Genomic DNA, 19,868 nt, shown 5'->3' with positions numbered 1-19,868 from the left:
GATGCATTTATATGCTAATCGTGTTAATGAAGCCAGGTTTCCATGCAAATTTTAGCCAGTGATGGGAGGTTGCCCACTGGGAGGCGGGACCTAATGGCGCAATTAGCCTGGTCCCACCCCTGTCGCTGCTCAACTGGTTTTCCTCTGGGCATCTCCCAATGAGGAGAAAAACAAAGTAGGCAAGTATGATTTGGATTTGAGTTTGGACACACCTCGTGTGTCCAAACTCAAATCTAAATCATACTTGCCAAAGCTAAATCTTTTTACAAACTTTACATATGCCCATCTGCAGAATAATGTGGTTTTACCAAGGTGCACAGTTATTTGCTTTTTTGGCGTTGCCAGATTTTTTTATTCCAACATTAATTTTTTATTTGCAACTATACAATAAAAGCAATGAGATACAAAAGAAAAAAAGGTAACAAGGGTGGAGGGGGACAAGTTATCCAAAGGTGACATGTAAACTTATCCTAAAAAATAACCCCTAACCCTGGGGTAGCCAGCCCTAGTCCTCGAGAGCTACCAACAGTGCATGTTTTGCAGGTCTCCTCACAGAATCACAAGTGAGCTAATTATCTCCATCTGTGTATCTTTTAAAATGTGTCGGTGATTAAAGAGTGCAGCTGTGCAGCAGCTAGGTTGTCTGGAAAATGTGAACTGTTGGTAGCTCTCGAGGGCTAGGGTTGGCTACCACGGATCTAACCAATGTTGGAATTTAAATTTGTTGACGTGTTGATGTTTGTTTTTATTTTGCGACCAAAGAGATTTTTAACATTTTTCTCTGCTTTTAGCCTGAAAGTATTAAATTCTAATCTCTGTGTTATGCTTTTTTCCCTGTTTTTCTTGCACTGTTGTCATTCTGCTCCCATGACATGCTACACATGTTCCTATACACACCTCTGCATTTCCTTGGACCTCTCTTTAGCTTCTGGTGAAGGGGGTGAACGAGACTTTGGTAGCTCAGAGAGTCGTCCCTGCCCTCATCACTCTCTCCAGTGATCCAGAAATGTAAGTTTACCTCAAGCTGCCTTATGCACTACGCATCCTGATTGGTTGGAAATAACCAGCAGTTTACTTTGTAATGTCCTTACTTATCTACCATAAAGGACATTTTTTCGTGTATTATAAAGCATTCACTTTAAAACTTTATTCATGTAATTGCAATTTGGCGCATTCTAAATGCTTTATATATTCAATAACCCATCTAAGAAAGTGGTGCTGCAGCAAAAGTCATTTATGTAGCTTTCACATCACACTTTTAAAACGATATATTGCTGTTTTTTTGCCTTTTAAAACGTTTAAGGCTGCAGTGTGAAAGTGTCATAGTTGAAATACCATTTAAAGTTAACTGGTATTTCAACACGTTTATGTAGCTTTCACATCACACTTTTAAAACGGTATATTGCAGTTTTTTTGCCTTTTAAAACGTTTAAGGCTGCAATGTGAAAGTGTCATAGTTGAAATACCATTTAAAGTTAACTGGTATTTCAACACGTTTAAAAAGCAGAGTCCTACCCGTTTTAAAGCCAATTCAGAGCCGTTTTTTGTGCTGTCTGAATGGCACTGAAATGGTATTTAGTAAAAAATAAAGGTTAGAGCACTGTGATAGGCTGTCCCTTGTCTTGTGTCCCTTCCCTGAACCAGGAAATAAGCTGTGGGTAGAAACGTGTTCAGAGGTTAAACGGCTTGACTGGTGATGTGAATGGTACTTAAACGGTATTTTTAAATGGTAATCTGCTGCAATATGAACACTAGACCCGTTTAAAATACCATTTAAAATTACAGTTTTTCAAAACGTTTCAAAATGTTTTATGTGATGTGAAAGCTACAGTAAAAAGCAGAGTCCTACCCGTTTTAAAGCCAATTCAGAGCGTTTTTTTGTGCTGTCTGAATGGCACTGAAATGGTATTTAGTAAAAAATAAAGGTTAGAGCACTGTGATAGGCTGTCCCTTGTCTTGTGTCCCTTCCCTGAACCAGGAAATAAGCTGTGGGTAGAAACGTGTTCAGAGGTTAAACGGCTTGACTGGTGATGTGAATGGTACTTAAACGGTATTTTTAAATGGTAATCTGCTGCAATATGAACACTAGACCCGTTTAAAATACCATTTAAAATTACAGTTTTTCAAAACGTTTCAAAATGTTTTATGTGATGTGAAAGCTACAGTAAAAAGCAGAGTCCTACCCGTTTTAAAGCCAATTCAGAGCGTTTTTTTGTGCTGTCTGAATGGCACTGAAATGGTATTTAGTAAAAAATAAAGGTTAGAGCACTGTGATAGGCTGTCCCTTGTCTTGTGTCCCTTCCCTGAACCAGGAAATAAGCTGTGGGTAGAAACGTGTTCAGAGGTTAAACGGCTTGACTGGTGATGTGAATGGTACTTAAACGGTATTTTTAAATGGTAATCTGCTGCAATATGAACACTAGACCCGTTTAAAATACCATTTAAAATTACAGTTTTTTAAAATGTTTTATGTGATGTGAAAGCTACATTACTGTGCCATACTACTTCTTTACCTGTATGTGAATAATATAAACAAAGGAATGAGCCCAGAGTCTGCCCATCCATAGTCACAGCTTACAGTGATCTAATAGTCTATTTATCCCCCATGTATTTATTGCGTTTTAGAGCATTTGGTACATATAAAGATACATATCAAATTACTATATTGAATCTCTAGGTAATAGAGGGGTGGTGTGTGGATATATTGAATAAAACCTAGAATGTGACGGTAGATCAGAACCATTTGTCCCATCTAGTCTGCTCCTTTTTAAACCATATTGTTCTTTATTTCTTTGTAATGATATCCTAATAACTCCCATTCATGTATAAATTGTTCTACCACCTTGGCCTCTACCACCTCTAATGGGGGGCTATTCCACTTGTCCACTACCCTTTCCGTGAAGTAATATTTCCTCAGATTTTTCCTGAACCTACCTCCCTCCAATTTCAGTGCAGGTCCTCGTGTTGTAATACTTCTCTTCATTTGAAGAATGTTTCCATCCTGGACCTTGTGAAAACCTTTTGATATATTTGAGTTTTTCCCTTCTGTACTCCAAACTATATATATTGATATTTTCTAGTCTTTCTGGGTAAGTTTTGTAATGTGGGCCATGTACTATTTTACAGTAGTTGGCCTTCTTTGTACCATGTTTACTGTGTTCATATTCTTCTGGAGACATGGCCTCCAGAACTGGACACAGTATTCTGGCTGCGTACCAATGGCCTACAGTATATAGTGGCATTATTACTTATTTTTTCTGCTGCTGATTCTTCTCCCTGTACAACCAAGCATCTGACCTGCTTTCCACATTGCTTTGTTACATTGTTTACCTGCTTTTAGGTCACCTGAAATACAGAATACTAGATCCCTTTCCTCCTCAGTTGTTTCCAATATAGTGCCATTAATAATATATTTAGCCTTTGGATTTTGATACCCAAGTGCATGATTTTGTCTTTTTTATGCCATTTTTTGAATGCAGACTGTGTTGCATATCCTGTAGTGTGTGTAAAAGTGGTTGACAGAGGGAAGTGTTTATAGCTTATTAAAGAATTGGTGGCAAAGTGGTGGGCAACTCTGATACAGAAGTGCAAGGAGATAGAAAAGACACATCTTACCCTGATTCACTCCCTAAGTAATGCCATAGTATGTAGGGTTTTTTCTGCATCTGTGCAGTCCTGAATCCTTCCTCTGTGCTAGTGCAATAAGGAAACATTACAAAGGGTTCTTTACGAGCTAGTACAGATAAAAGAATTTAGCATCCCAATAAAAAAAAAAAAAACATATATGCCATTGTACCAAATACATATTTATATTCACCTGTGCACTTTTAGGGGGGTATGCAATGTGGGATCATGGCTGTCGATACCCACCGACTGAAATAGCATGCAAATGTTTGGTTGTCTAATTTATTGCAGATCTGTAAGAATTGCCACAATCCCAGCTTTTGGCACCATCATGGAGACTGTTACCCAGAGAGAGGTGAGAGTATTTGGTTATGTGCGCAGTATGTTTGAAATGAAAAAATGTGGTGTCCATAGCAACAAGTCCGATTGTGACATTTTTGCAGTGCAATTGGAAAATGAAAGTAAATGTCTAATAGATGTAACAAAACATTGTTTTGTTCTTGAAAGGGAAAATCTACTACTCACTTTCTGCTTATACCACAAAGGAGAATGGAATGACATCGGAAAGACTGTGATCAAGTTCTAGAAAATCCCATGAAGGAAAAACTGATACTATTGTTATCATTCACTAGCCAGAAACCATATTGGGCCAATATTTGAAATGTTGATGAGTGGTGAATCATTATGCTGCCTTTATCAATGACACTCGCCTGCTGGTCTCTGCTCACCTGTTCAGTACACTTATGTTCCCACATCATAAAGTTACCACTAATCAGTGGTCATAAAGATAACACCTCTCATCAGGTCTTCAAAGGAGTCATCTGTCACTCACCTACTGCACAGGACATAAGTTCATTAATTTACCATAAATTAATAGCCATCCAGATATGTTTTATTATATCTTGTCGATATAGGCATATAATTACTGTGTGCAGAAATGCGAGAATATAGGGGAACGTTTTCAGGGAAAGCAAAGAGAACTAGACCACTTACATTAAGAGCAATTGTTTATTAAATGCAGGTGATTGGGGTCAAGGCACAGATTAACAGGGGGTGCAGACTGAGCTCCAGGCATCCACGTAAAAATAGGCCCATCATAATGGCAGCCTAGTGATGATCAGCCACCCAGCTGCCTGCAGACCCTGTCTCCCTTTTCACTGATCATCAGTGAATGGTTGCTTGGGTGTTCTCAACATAGCTGCAGACCCCGAGTGGCGCTGGCTCCCCCAAGCCACCGCTGGGTCTGCAGCACCATTGTGCTGCCACTGAGCCTATTCTGAGAAGCAGAGGAGCTGGGACCAGGGCTGTGTGGCCAAGTCATGTGGGATTGTACACACCATACACTTATCAGCTCCACTGTATCATCCCATTAGTCTGAGAAAAAAATATCTGAAATACTGGCCTCACAATCAGCCATAAAAATTATTCAAATATTTTTTTCTCAGAATAATGGGATTATGCAGGGTTTGCAGCTATGCTCTGAGTTCCCTGGGAGACTCCTGTGTCTGTTTTTTTTTTTTTATTATTATTATTAAGAGATCCTTGCCTGACTGAGTGTGTTTGTATGGTTTTTTTTTTTTTTAACATACATATTTGTATACATGCTTATTTCAGTCGGAGCAATAGGGCATGTGATTTATAATGTGGAGGGGGGTACCAGAGACTTTTTGGACTGGGGGGAACACAATTTCAAGTTACGCCACTGAGTAGGCTCTTGAACGTGCGTCCTTGATTGGGGTATGTGGCAGTGGAAATGAAAAAGTAACCAAAAAAAAAGAGAAAGCTGTAAAAAATAGTTAGAAAAGCAGTTGGTCCTCCTACCTGGCATTGGTAATAGGTCATTGGAATTTGCTGTACCCTCCACAAACACAAGCTTTGTGTGACTTCATGACCTCAAAATCTAGACAAATATATATATAGGTATATTGTATACTTTTCATCTAATGTTTGGGGAAATAGTTACAGCAGCTATTATATATTTCTTGTGTATGGCAATATCCGTATATTTTTTTCTGAAGCTCTAATTTAGAGGCTCTATGTATCTGCCAAATTCAAGCTTGTCTAAACAAAGGTATCCTCCCTCGTTACTGTCACTTTTAGTGGGATAATAATGATCAGGCTTGTTTCTGATTTGGTTTACTCTAAGTCACATGTGTTCCTCATTTCTCTTTCAATGGTCCTGGGGACACAGCTCACATTGGGTTGGGATGTAGGAGGCTCCGGAGGAGCCAGTCACCTATGCTAAAAGCTTTGAGAGGTAGGCTCCTCCCTCTGCATCCCAAAATCATCAGTTCATTTTAGGTGCCCACCGGAGTGGATGCTATGCTGAAAGGGCTGCAGGGCATCCAGAAGATTTAGAGATAGTTCGGTGTTTTTTATTTTATAAATTTTACACTTAGTCAGTTAGGACACAGTGTGAGGATTCTATTAGAATCCACACACTGTCAGCGCAGCAGAGGCTGACAGAAGCACATCCTGTCAGCTCCCTGTGTACAGAGACACTATCTGGGCTCTCTGTGCAGCGCTTTTCAGCCTCTTTGGAGAGGCTGCCTGGGCCCTGGAGTGTCCCTGAACCGGCTCCTCGCAGGGGGGGATAATGGGGGATGGGCGCTCCGTGATGGCGGCAGCCATTTTACACAGGGCTTACAAGCTGAATCTCCATAGAAGAAAGCAGCTTGTTACAGGGCCTGCGGGCGATTCCAAGTGGTCCTATTTCTGAGGGAAGACACTAGGGGAGGAGGATCTGCAGACTGGGAGTGGCTACAGGGGGTAGTTTGGCGACAAATTACCACAGACCCCGCTGTAGCAGGGACAGATGGTCTCTTCCCTCACTCTGCTTGTCGCCGTTTTGGGAAACGCTGGCTGCGGAGCTGAAACACTGTATCCTGCAGAGTGATTGATTCTTCTGGGCATCTCCATCCCCACTATCCGGAGGAAGTGTCCGGAGGCTTCAGACAGATAAGTGCTGGCTATACATTGACTAAGTACTATTCGCCTGTCATTTTGCACTGTGTGATTAATAATCATGACAGAAAGGCAGTCTGCAGCCATGGGGGAGGGAGCCCTTAGCACATTGAGCGCGTGCAGAGTTTGTGCACTAGCATTAACCCCTGAACAGATGACTCAAGGGGATATGTGCCCTGTTTGCGCAGCTGTGAGACCCATGGGTGCTACAACTCAGAGGGTAGAGCATACAGAACCAGCATGGGCTACGGCTCTTGGCAGGTCAGTTCCTGCTTTAGTGCAGTTGTTGGATAAGCAGAGGGATGAAATGGTGAATCTCCTAGACCTATGTCATCCTCTCAACATTGTTCTGGCTCCTTTCCATTAACACAAGACGAACCAGTTTTGCTGCAAGTGATGCAGGATACAGCTAAGGGTATCATCAGATTTAATACACTTCTGGATAAGTTTGACAAGGATTTCGAAGTTGCTTCTAAACATTCTCACTCATCTCTCCCTGCATTGGAAGATTCAGGGGAGGAGGGGGAGTGCTGTTATGATGTACCCTGGGTGCAGGGTGATTATTATTTGTCTGTCTCCGGTGTGGAGGACTTGATTTTAGCAGTCAAAAAAGCTTTAAGCTTATCTGATGATAACAAGAGTCCAGCAAAAGCGGTGTTTAAAAGACAGCGTAGAGAGGCTGTTACTTTTCCATCAGATGAAGGTTTGCAAGACCTGTTGGAGGGGGCTTAGAAAATGCCCGATAAGAGACTCCAGATGCCTAAAAAGTTTTTGAACCTTTACCCTATGCCAGTGCAGCATGTAAACCTTTGGGAAAAGGTCCCTCTGGTTGACGCACCGGTAGCTAGATTATCAAAAGCTACCGTGCTTCCCGTTCGAAGGGGGGGCTGCATTTAAAGACCCTGTTGAGAAAAAACTTGAAGGGAATCTTAAAGCAATTTTTGAAGGTGTGGGGTTTACCCTTAGACCTATTATTGCTTCTGCATGGGTTTCTAAGGCTATGATCCTATGGGCAAATGCTATATGTGCAATGGTACATTCAGACCCAGGGGTCTTAATTCTGGCTGAAAAATTAAAGGCTGCGGCCGAGTATAATTTAGAGGCTGAGAAGAGGCGCTCAAAATGGCTTCCAGAGTTTCTGCGGTCTCTGAATGCTAGGAGAGTTCTGTGGCTCAAGGCCTGGGAGGTGGACAATGAGTCCAAAAAGTCCTTAGAAGCGTTGGCTTTTAAAGGGAACCTGTTTGATTCCAAATTGGAGGACGTTATTAAACAGGCTACAGGGGGGGAAAGTACCTTTCTGCCTGCCCTTACCGTTAAATGTCCTTTCGTCCCTCCCCTAGAGGAGGTGTGTCCTTTAAATTACAATCTTACAAAGGAAAATTCCAGTCGGGAAAGGGGAAGGCCCCAAAGTCCCGCTTTGGTGCTTTCAATAAGAAACAGAGCGCCAAAGGTGAGGAAAAATCCTCAGCATGACAACCAGGAGACTCCCCTGTCTGTCCTCAGAGTGGGGGTCGCCTCCTGCAATATTGGGACACTTGGGCCTTATTGGAACAGGATCCTTGGGTTCTCGATGTAGTTTCTCTCGGATCCAAGATAAACTTGAGAGATTTACCACCAAAAAGGTTCTTACCTACACCATTACAAAAAGAGGCACATCTCAGAAAAGCCCTTTTGAGGGCTACTCAGTCTCTTCAAGAAAAAGGTGAGGAGGTCCCTGTACCGCAGGAGGAGAGAAATAAGGGGTTTTATTTAATTATTTTCCTAGTACCCAAACCAGACGGATCTTTCAGACCCATTCTGAACTTAAAGTCATTATATCTTCACCTGTGGGTGGATTATTTCAAAATGGAGTCCCTGAGGTCGGTTCTATTGAGCCTGGACCAAGGAGAATTTTTGGCGTCATTGGACATCCAGGATGCATATTTACACGTCCCCATCTGCACGGAACATCAGTATTTACTACGCTTCGCAATAGGAGACTTACATTGCCAGTTTCAGGCTCTACCCTTTGGACTGGCCACGGCCCCGAGGGTATTTAAAAAAAATCATGTTTGTGATGGCAGCCGTTCTCAGATTAAAAGCAATAACAGTGATATCTTATTTAGACAATCTGTTGTTCAAAGCAGAGTCGGCGGAAAAATTGCACGAGGACTTGGCAGAGGCTATTCTGAAAATTTAGCAGCCAGCCGTGATTCTGTAAAAACAGAAGTCCCAGTTGGTCCCTTCTCAGAGGATTCCGTTCCTGGGAGTCATACTGGACACTCATTTACATCAGGTGTTTCTTCCGGAATCAAAGGCCAGGGACATTTGTCATCTGGTGGCATCGATTCTGGAATTGCCAGATCCATCAGTTTGGAGAAGTTTAAAGTTGCTGGGCAAAATGGTGGCAACTTTCGAGACTCTTCAATACGCCAGGTTCCATTCTCGAGCCTTTCAGTGGAACATATTGGCCTGTTGGTCGGGGAACCCAAAGACCATGAAGACAGAATCAGTGAAACGGACGTCATAAACAAGGTCCTCATTGCTATGCTGGACAGAGTTGGACTCCCTTCAATGGGTCCGGTCTCTTCAGACATGGGACTGGCTGGTGGTCACCACCGATGCCAGTCTCAGGGGCTGGGGAGCTGTAGCTCTGGATTTGAGACTTCAGGGCCTGTGGTCCAGGGAGGAGTCAGCTCTCCCTATCAATGTGCTGGAGCTTCGGGCAGTCTGGAAGACTTTGTCCCAAGTGGAAGACAGGTTAAAGGGTTTACCTTTAAGAATCCAGTCGGATAATGCCACGGCGGTGGCATGCATGAATCATCATGGGGCACACGCAGCAAGATGGCAATGCTGGAAGTGTCACCGATATTGAAATGGGCAGAAAAGAATGTTCTGGCCTTATCGGCAGTGTTCATTCCAGGAGTACAGAACGTGGAAGCAGACTTCTTAAGCAGAGAGGAGCTTCTGAAAGGAGAATGGGCGCTGAATCCACAGGTGTTCCAGGAGATTGTGGCTCGTTGGGGCCTCCCGGAGGTGGACTTAATGGTGTCCAGATTCAATCATCAAGTGCCCAGGTTCTTTTCCAGGGCCAGGGATCCACTGGCGACAGCAGTAGATGCTATGACGGTACCTTGGACAGGGAGACTGGCATACATCTTTCCTTCTTTTCCTATGATTGCCAGGGTACTGAAGAGAGTCAGGTCCCAGGGGATTGCTGTCATAATGATAGCGCCGGATTGGCCAAGGAGATCTTGGTACTCCAGCATTCGGAGACTGTCAGTCGTGGCGTCTTCCTCTGCAACCAGACCTTCTAAGACCAGGCCCGCTTTTTCATCAGGATATAGCTCTGCTAACTTTGACGGCCTGGCTATTGAAACTGCCATCCTAAAGAACAAAGGGTTTTCAGAGGCGGTGATAAGTACTATGATTAAGGCTAGGAAGCCGGTGTCTTCAGCAAATTATTATAGGGTCTGGAAGACGTATATTCGATGGTGTGAGAGGCAAAAAGCTCACACTGTGAGATTCAAGTTCTCCAAGTTGCTTGAATTTCTACAGGGCGGTTTTTCTTCAGGACTGAGTCTTCAATCCCTTAAGGTTCGGGTTTTGGCCTTATCTATTTTCTTTCAGAATAGAGTGGCTATGATTCCGGAGGTACAAACTTTCCTGCAAGGAGTTACCAGGTTAAAACCCCCGTACAAACAACCTGTAGCACCATGTGATTTATTTTTGGTGCTGGCAGTTCTTCAAAAACCTCCGTTTGAACCGTTAAGGTCGGCTGACCTAAAATTTCTTACTCGGAAATTAAGGTTTTTGTTAGCTATTTCCTCTGCTAAGAGGGATTCAGAGTTGGGAGCATTGTCTTGTAAGCCTCCATTCCTGATTTTTCATGATGATAGGGCTGTGTTGAGAACAGTTCCTATATTTTTGGCAAAAGTGGTTTCTACTTTTCATTTAAACCAGGATATTGTTCTTCCAGTATTTTAACCCCCTGATGGGTCCAGGAGGAGGGACAAATTAAAGAATTTGGATGTTCGCGCTTTGCGCGTTTATGTGGACAGAGTTAAGGATTTCCATAAGACGGATTCTTTGCTGGTGTTGTACGACATACACAAAAGAGGCCGGCCTGCTTCAAAACAGACCATTGCTAGGTGGCTTAGATCAGTTATTGCTTGTGCATATACTAAAGTTGGTAGGCCAGTACCTGCCAGGATAAATGCACATACCACCAGGTCGGTTGCTGCCTCTTGGGCGGTGCGCCATGGGCTACAGCTGAGCAAGTATGCAGGGCTGCCACTTGGTCATCTGTTCACACTTTTACCAAATTCTAGAGGTTCCATGAGTTCGCGTCGGAGGACGCGTCATTCGGGTGAGCAGTGATGAGTACTGCAAACCTGAATGTACCCTCCCAAAGGAGCGGCTCTTGAACGTCCCAATGTGAGCTGTGTCACCAGGACCATTAAAAGAGAAAAAGGGATTTTTGTAAGAACATACCACTCAAATCCCTTTCTCTGATATGGTCCTGGTGACACAGCTATCCCTCCCTTACGCTCAGTAAGTATTGCCATTTTCATGATATGTCATGTTATAATGGTTATGTTAATGTATTGTGCATTTAATATGTTCAGGCGTTGTACTGAGTTAATGTATTCCAGTGGGTTTTGGAAGTTGAACTGAGGATTCTGGGATGCAGAGGGAGGAGCCTACCTCTCAAAGCTTTTAGCAGAGGTGCCTGGCTGCTCCGGAACCTCCTACATCCCAATGTGAGTTGTATCACCAGGACCATATCAGAGAAAGGGATTTGAATGGTAAGTTCTTACAAAAATCCCTTTATTTAAGCATTGCCCTCTTCCAATTTGTGTAAGCTCTCTTTACATCTCTTTGCGTCTGCATTTACATGGCCCACCTTGTATATCCCTGTATTATGTATGTCACAATGATGATGATAATTATGTTACAATACTTATATCCTAGTTATTAGAGAGAGTGAAAATGCAGCTGGCTTCATTTCTGGAAGACCCACAATATCAAGATCAGCATTCCTTGCAGATTGAACTAATCAGGACATTTGGAAGAGTCGGACCTAATGCAGAGCCAAGGTTCAGAGATGAATGTAGGTAGCATTCCTCTACTTCATCATGTTTAGCATCTAATTGGGGGAATACCTTTACTGAAGGCTTCCTTTTTGCGGCTGGCTGTTTTTAGAAGCAAGAATCAGAGGGCAAACTAAAATTCAAATACAGTAGCAACCAAATCACGTGCAAACCTCATAAGACCATACTTTATTATTCAGCCTGCATAGTACAGACACCAGGAGTAGATTATACAGGATATAGCAAACCGTGGGGGAGATTTATTAAGCCTGGCGAATAGATAAAGTGGAAGGTGAAACCGCACCAACCAATCAACTCCTACCTGTAATTTTTCAAACACGAAAACAAGGAGAATATGTATCTAGAGAGCGCAAGAAACACTAAAGATTTCACTGTTTAACAATTCTTTTTATTTTATTTATAATTAATTACACACAGAATTTTTTTTTTTTAATTGTATATAAATATACATTAATACATCGATCCCTAAGTGAATTAATAAACATATATAAAATGACTGTGTCACTTTGCCAATTTCTGGCAACTATTAATTTCCAATAAACACTGTAATTATAAGTTCCAATAGCCACATGAATGCTGTCCTTTCGGATTAATTTTTCCACGGGACTCTAATATTTCCAATTTATTGGTGTTTTATTTGTGATGGTGGAAACAGTCCAGATTGACCAGTATTTATTGTGAAAAGGTCGCTTGATCTGTGGTTACTGTCTACACATGGATAGATATTGGAAGTCAGTGCTTTGAAATGCAATATAGAAAGCCACCTATATTACTGCCGCTTTAAGCCTCACTGCTTAATGAAGCTGTCACCGTCGACATCAAGTGTATAGAAACAGTCTGACAAAACGGAGTAGCAGTTACCTTAATAGGTTTTTTCGCTGTCAGTTCCTCAAACCTGACCGCAGTATCGATACTGCGATCAGGTTTAAGGAACTGACAGCGAAAAAACCTATTAAGGTAACTGCTACTGCGTTTTGTCGGACTGTTTCTATACACTTGATGTCTATACAATTAATCCAAAAGGACAGCATTCATGTGGCTATTGGAACTTATAATTACAGTGTTTATTGGAAATTAATAGTTGCCAGAAATTGGCAAAGTGACACAGTCATTTTATATATGTTCATTAATTCACTTAGGGATCGATGTATTAATGTATATTTATATACAACTTTTTTAAATGTTATTTTCTGTGTTTAATTAATTATAAATAAATAAGAATTGTTAAACAGTGAAATCTTTATGCTGTGTACACACGGTCCGATTTCCTTTCCGATGTTGACGATATCGTCAACATCGGATCGGCATCGGATCAACATCGGATGCAGATCGCAAGGGTTTTAACCCTTGCGATCCCGATCCGATCCCGATGCGCGTTCATGTATCGGAAGCCAGAAAGTCTTGGCTGCCTTGTCTATATAGTGCAGATCTGCACTATATAGTCAAGATAGGATGCAAATCGGATGTGCCTTAAGATCCTATCCACGATCCTATCTGATCAGATCGTGGATAGGATCTTAAGGCACATCTAACGTGTGTACACACCATTAGTGTTTCTTGCACTCTCTAGATACATATTCTCCTTGTTTTCTTGTTGTACCATTATTAAGGACCACAGAGAGCCTAAATTGAGAGCGGCAAGTTACACTTTTTGCAGCTATTGTTTGAGTATTAATTATCCCTAAATTGGTTGTGCTCCCGATTATTTGGCCGCTCACCTTTCCCCCCTTCTGTCCCTGAGAACGTGTGTTTAAATTTATCACATGTCTAGTCACGAGGGTGACTAGAAGACCAGATCTTTGTTGTATTTTTCAAACATAGCTGATTGGCTGGTGCTTTACCACCTTCTGCTTTATCTCTTCTCCAGGCTTAATACATCTGCCCCCCTGTGGAACATAACTGTTTTCAGCAAGCATAATCTCGCACATTATTATCTCCGTGTTTCACAGGAAATTATTCTGCACTTTTCATTTCACTAGTATTGTGTCTATTTAAGCCATTTCTGAAAGTTTAGACTATTAACAAAATAATTGTTATATTTTTCTTTGTGTTTTTAGTCGTTCTTCCTCATTTACACAAATTAGCCTTGGTCAATAACCAACAGTCAGTGGATCCCAAGAGACTGGACATTGCCACTTACCTGTTTGAAGCTTACAGTGCTCTATCCTGCTGCTGTATCCTTTCCACCAGAAATTTCCGTTTGCAAACAATAGTCTCCCTTCACTACCTAAACGTTGAGGAAGTAGAACGGGAGACCATCACAGTCTAGGCCTCAGCAGGACTGTCATTTACAAGTTACTGTTAGGAGTTCTTCAAATCTCTACCTATATTGTTAATGTTAATTCAAAAGGAAAATATAATCTATAAAACCAGCATAATAGTGATTGGGTAATTCTCTAATTCTGGTCATGAAAATATGCCAAACTATTTTTATTGGACAACTGAATCAGAGATGAATTGTTATGTGGGGAAACGTTGCATTCCCGAAGTCATTTTCTGCTTTAATGACTGAAAAGAAGCTCCTGGTGCTTTAAGCTTTATATGCCTTTTCAGCCGTACTACCATTGCTTTGGGCTCTTATTCTAAATGTATTATGCAGACATGATTAGTATTAATGACTCCTATAGAAAAGACAGGCTGTCAGCAAAGGTAGAACTCGATAACATCATGATTCAGGAATAGTGTCCTCTTTGTGCTGCAGGATGCAAATGTGTGGTACGTTTGAGAATTGTCACCGCCACAGAACTTCCTGGACAATCCATTTAAAATTAGTTCAGTGAGTTGTGCAAGCTGTATGTTGGCTTTCCATATAAATGCCATTCTTGTGTTTTTATAAAGGAGAAGTTCTAGTCATGACTAAATCGATTACTGCTTCCTTCCCAACACCTTCCTCTTTTTGTGCTGTCATCCAGCTTTGAACGTTATTATTCCTCTTTTATGCATATATGGTTGTGCAAACGTTTTGGCATTTGTTATGTTTTTGGTGAATCAAAAGATAATTGCAGTCAATTACCATTTGTTCTTTGCTGAAAGAAATGCCGCTGTACTTGACATTGTAGCGATTTAAACTGATTTATCGGAGCTCCCTTATAATGCAAAAGGATATACATTGATTGGTACAACTGTTCTAATCCTCACAGATCCAGACATACAAAGCTCTTATGTGGAGTAGGAACACGGTGGCACAGCGCTAGTTTGAGGAGGAATAAACACCATGGGATGTATAATAAAAAGTTTTCATTAAAAAACACACATATAGTAAATGGATTGACAATCACATATACTGGATATAAAATCAAAATGATAAAATCTCACTATCAGGATGGATGGTGGAGCCACCCAGGCTCAAGGCTTGGGTCTTGGTCCAATTGGTAAGTGCACTTTACCGTGGCCGATGTGAACAGTTCCACTACTTTGGATGGTGGCAAATTAGGGAGGAAGTTATGTACACTCAGTTGGGGAGTGTCCAAATGGAGAACCACAGCTCCCCAACTGAGTGGACATAACTTCCTCCTCAAATTAGCGCTGTGCCACGCGTTCTTTCTCTTCTTGTTTGTGGGACTAACTACCCCACTTTAGCACAGCAGCTGGGATCTGAACCTTATGTGGAGTACACACCAGAATGATTTGGCCCAAAATTACCCAATTTAGATACAATCTCGACCGATTGTATGTAAATTGGGCATGTTTTCGGCCATTTCAGAGCATTTCAGTTCCGATCCCGATCCGATGTGCGGCCCCGCGGGTCGTTTCTCAGATTTTACCTGCAGCAGAAAAACGACCATTCAAGTGGGTACGGGTAGTAATCGGATCGTGATCAGATTGCACCAGATCGTGAGTGGATTGCACGATCATCTTATGACCCGCTCACGATCTGCATCGTTGTGGTGTGTACCCAGCATTAGATACAGTAACACTATACAGCATGCTGTTGACTGAAAACGGAAATTATGTAAGAAAATTGCTATGGTTCAGAACTTAGTTATCTTCTGCTGCCTTACCCTTAGCTTCCATATCCATAATATTTTATTGATTATAAATTCTCTATCATGTAGAATTTACAAACCACCCATCATCCCCAAACAAATCAAAGCTTCCTGTGCACACAGACTCCAATAAATTTGTGGATGGCTGTGTTTCAGTAGCCACTAATGTCTAAGTTGTAATGTTGGTAGGCCTGGGGCAGTATATTATTTTGTGTAAAAGTAAAAAATAAGGGCCATATGCCAACTAAAGCATTCACAAAAAGATTGAGATGTCAAATCCAACAATGTATACTGTACATAAATTTTTACTGTACGTCACAACAAAAATATAAATGTTAGCATATAATTCACATGAAAAAGAAGAACTGGTCCATTCTGGTAGTGTTCTTAAATATAAAATTGCATTGGGCATTCTAACTGCACATTGCTCTTTGCTTTTAAAGAGTAGATGTTACCAGGTCCCCTGGTACATACAAATATTTATTCTGAATGCACAAAAAGTATTTTATTTATTTATAATTTACTGACAACTTTTTAAAAGATATCGCTAAAAGGAGTCTGCAGTGCTACGGTTCTGTGCATTGACGTTTCACAAGCACTTTAGTCAAAATTATAATTCACAACCAGTCAGATTGTATCCAGAGCTAGATTTAGACCTCATGGGGCCCTAGGTGTGATAATGGTTTGGGGCCCCTTTTTCCTCAAACAATTCCTAGCGCTTTATTTTTATTCCTGAATCATGCCTTTTACATTACTTGTCATATTACTTCGATACCCTAATCCTGACGTTCTGCCATAACCACAAATCTCTCCATAACGCATACCCAGGTAAATCCGGCCTACACCAACCCTTATACCCTTATCTACTACACCATCCATAATATCCTATCCCTTATACTGTAACCCAACCACCTATACTAACACTAAAGGTCAATACACACTGAGCCGCTTTCCTCCTGCCTGGTGCTGACAGTGACACTGATATTTCTGGGGCCCCCACGTAACCGCCCAATGGGTTTGTCTAACACCGCCAATCAGGGGTGTCTACCATTATCTTTTGGCACTCACTACAATATAAAACGTCTCTCAGCCACACCATAATCTCCTATTTTGGTTTTAATCTTCTAATTACTCTGTGTAACAGTACATGCAAATAGAGTCTCAAACATATATGGATGACCAGGTGTGTAGTGATATGGATGATGCAGGTGTGTAGTGATATTGGTGACGCAGGTATGTAGTAATATGGATGACACAGGTACGTAGTGATATGGATGAGGCAGGTATGTAGTGATATGGGTGACACAGGTATGTAGTGATATGGGTGACGCAGGTATGTAGTGGTATGGATGACACAAGTACGTAGTGATATGGATGAGGCAGGTATGTAGTGATATGGGTGACGCAGGTATGTAGTGATATGGATGACACAGGTATGTAGTGATATGGATGACACAGGTACGTAGTGATATGGATGAGGCAGTTATGTAGTGATATGGGTGACGCAGGTACGTAGTGATATGGATGAGGCAGGTATGTAGTGATATGGGTGACACAGGTGTGTAGTGACATGGATGACGCAGGTGTGTAGTGATATGGATGATGCAGGTATGTAGTGATATGGGTGACACAGGTACGTAGTGATATGGATGAGGCAGGTATGTAGTGATATGGGTGACGCAGGTATGTAGTGATATGGATGAGGCAGGTATGTAGTGATATGGGTGATGCAGGTGTGTAGTGATATGGGTGACACAGGTAAGTAGTGATAAGGATGAGGCAGGTATGTAGTGATATGGATGATGCAGGTATGTAGTGATATTGGTGACGCAGGTATGTAGTGATATAGGTGATGCAGGTGTGTAGTGATATGGATGAGGCAGGTATGTAGTGATATGGATGACACAGGTATGTAGTGATATGGATGACGCAGGTGTGTAGTGATATGGATGACGCAGGTGTGTAGTGATATGGGTGATGCTGGTATGTAGTGATATGGGTGACGCAGGTGTGTAGTGATATGGATGACGCAGGTGTGTAGTGATATGGGTAATGCAGGTATGTATAGTAGGGTTGCCATTGATTTAATAGTAGCAATGGCAATGGAAGGTAGCCCACCCTTCCCCCAAACCAACCTGTTTGCTTGTTGTCTTGTATGGGCTGCTTCCTCCATGCAGATACCATGGCAGGTGGGCGGGCTGGAGACACGGCGCAGTGGGCATGTGGGAGGGATCCTTGGTGCTGCTGGAGGCTTGGGTCGAGAATAATAAAAAAAGTACCAAAAGCAGCCAAATAAAAATAAATGCAGCAGCCCACCCAAACCATATATCCAAGACAGAAGATACTTCAGAGCAATATCATCACCCCCCCCCCCCCCCCCAACCCAACCCCCGTGATTGCTGAGCAAACAAATAGTGCAGCATAACACATGGAACATACTTATTCAGTCACATAAATGCCTCAGGGTTCCCATTGAATAAAAATAGGGTGATGCCATGAAGCTCCCCACCTGATGAAGCAGAGGAGCTGCTCTGGCCAGTTACTTGCTGCTCATCAGCAGACTGCATGCTGGGAGTGCCAGAGGAGGGAAAAGGGACCTGCGTACTCCGGCCCCTACTGCGCATGCTCCAGAAAAAAAAAAGCCGACCAGAAAAATAATGAAAAAAAAAACGTGAATGTAGGAGTAAAATAACACAAAACATATTGGTGAATCTCACCCTTGGTGCGGCGTTGTGCGGGCAGGAGGCGCGGTGCGGCAGTCAGGCAGGCTCGGGGGCAGACACAGCTGTTGCTCAGCTCTGCAGTGTGACCCCAGACATCACACAGTGCGCACAGGCACAGCTGAGCTGAGGAAGGGGTGCTGTTGCGGCGGACGGTCACAGACACTAGAAGTCTCCTCTGCAGTGTCGGAATCCACACGCACTGACAGAGCAGCCGGAGAGACGCGGCACGGGCACGCGGTTGGTAACACAGGGGGTAACACAGGTTACAGACGGGCCGCGGCCAGGCTCTGGGGCCCTTCAGATCGCCGGGGCCCGTCACACATGTCGCCCTTGACCCCCCCCCCTGTCGCCGGCCCTGGCGGGCGGATAGCTATGCATAGCGCAGAGCTATGCAAAGCCATCCTCAAAGCCACTCATCTGCTGGTAATAACAGCAGATGAACGGCTTTCCCGGTAATGACGCGGGAGCGCGCAGTAGCGCTCACTGCTCATCACCGGGGCATACACACTGGGCAGCTAAAACTTGGTGTTTTGAGAGACTTTCAGTGATCCCCCATCTAACCGCTCTTCCAGTGGTGGCTGTTGGCAGTGCAGCTATACTCAATAGAGGCTATTTGACACACTGCAGACCTTGCTAATAAGCTGCTTTATACATCACACCTCAGATTTTTTTACACAATGGGGGAAATTTACTAAGATGTGTATTCTACTTCACATGTGATGTTGCTATGGGCAACCAATCAGATCCTGTCTGCTATATTCTAGAGGGTGCTAAACAAATAAGAAGTAGATTCTGATTGGTTGCCCATAGCAACATCACATGTGAAGTAGAATACACATCTTAGTAAATTTCCCCCAATATGTGTTATTGTCACACTGTTAATGTGACAAAACTACAAGTACAGGACACTGATGCTTACATTGCATTGCCTACAGCTACTGTGTGCAGTTCAGATGCTAACCTTTATAAAAAGGCAAAAGACCACTGTAAGCCACTATGAGTGAGCAGTGCCATGCCTCCTCATAAACATCGTTGTTCTCAATTTCTTTAATACAAAAACACTAATCCTCAGTGCCTAGAACATTATAAGTGGTTGTATGTGGCTACCACACAAATAAGATGCAAAAAAAGTGCCACCATGCATCTCATGACAATTGGCACAAAAACTGTAGGTGGATGAAGGTACATATGTAGAAAAGGACCCCCAAAGCACAATTATATGGACTGAATGAAATTATGAAACCTTTACTCTTTTGAATGACATCTCTATAACATCCTGAGATACCCCACAGTCACTGCAGAAAAATAACATACTGTATAAGCCAGATGTACAAACAGAAATGTTTGTAGGGAAGGGGGTAGTCCTCCACCTAGACCATCTGCTCCTCCCTCTCTATTACGGCCGGCTGTCTATTATGAGTCAATCTGAATCATTTAGATTGCTGGCCTTCTGATAATGCTAGAAGCCCCTTCAATGT

At 42.4% G+C, this 19,868-nt stretch overlaps 1 protein-coding gene across 4 annotated transcripts in view; it reads left to right on the top strand.

Annotated features, from left to right (window-relative positions):
* Positions 1-19,868, top strand: part of RELCH (RAB11 binding and LisH domain, coiled-coil and HEAT repeat containing) — a 159,533-nt gene that overhangs the window by 119,968 nt on the left and 19,697 nt on the right. For all 4 annotated transcript variants that reach the window (XM_083188056.1, XM_083188059.1, XM_083188057.1 and 1 more), the window contains 4 exons: positions 926-1,008; positions 3,916-3,979; positions 11,542-11,680; positions 13,739-13,855. In XM_083188056.1, the coding sequence (XP_083044182.1) occupies positions 926-1,008; positions 3,916-3,979; positions 11,542-11,680; positions 13,739-13,855 (403 nt within the window). The remainder of the gene's footprint in view (positions 1-925; positions 1,009-3,915; positions 3,980-11,541; positions 11,681-13,738; positions 13,856-19,868) is intronic.

Source organism: Crinia signifera, chromosome 5 (assembly GCF_055691185.1).
Source record: "Crinia signifera chromosome 5, ASM5569118v1, whole genome shotgun sequence".
Taxonomy (NCBI): Eukaryota; Metazoa; Chordata; class Amphibia; order Anura; family Myobatrachidae; genus Crinia; species Crinia signifera.
Note: the sequence above shows the minus strand (reverse complement) of the source record. Positions and strands in the feature narration are given on the sequence as shown.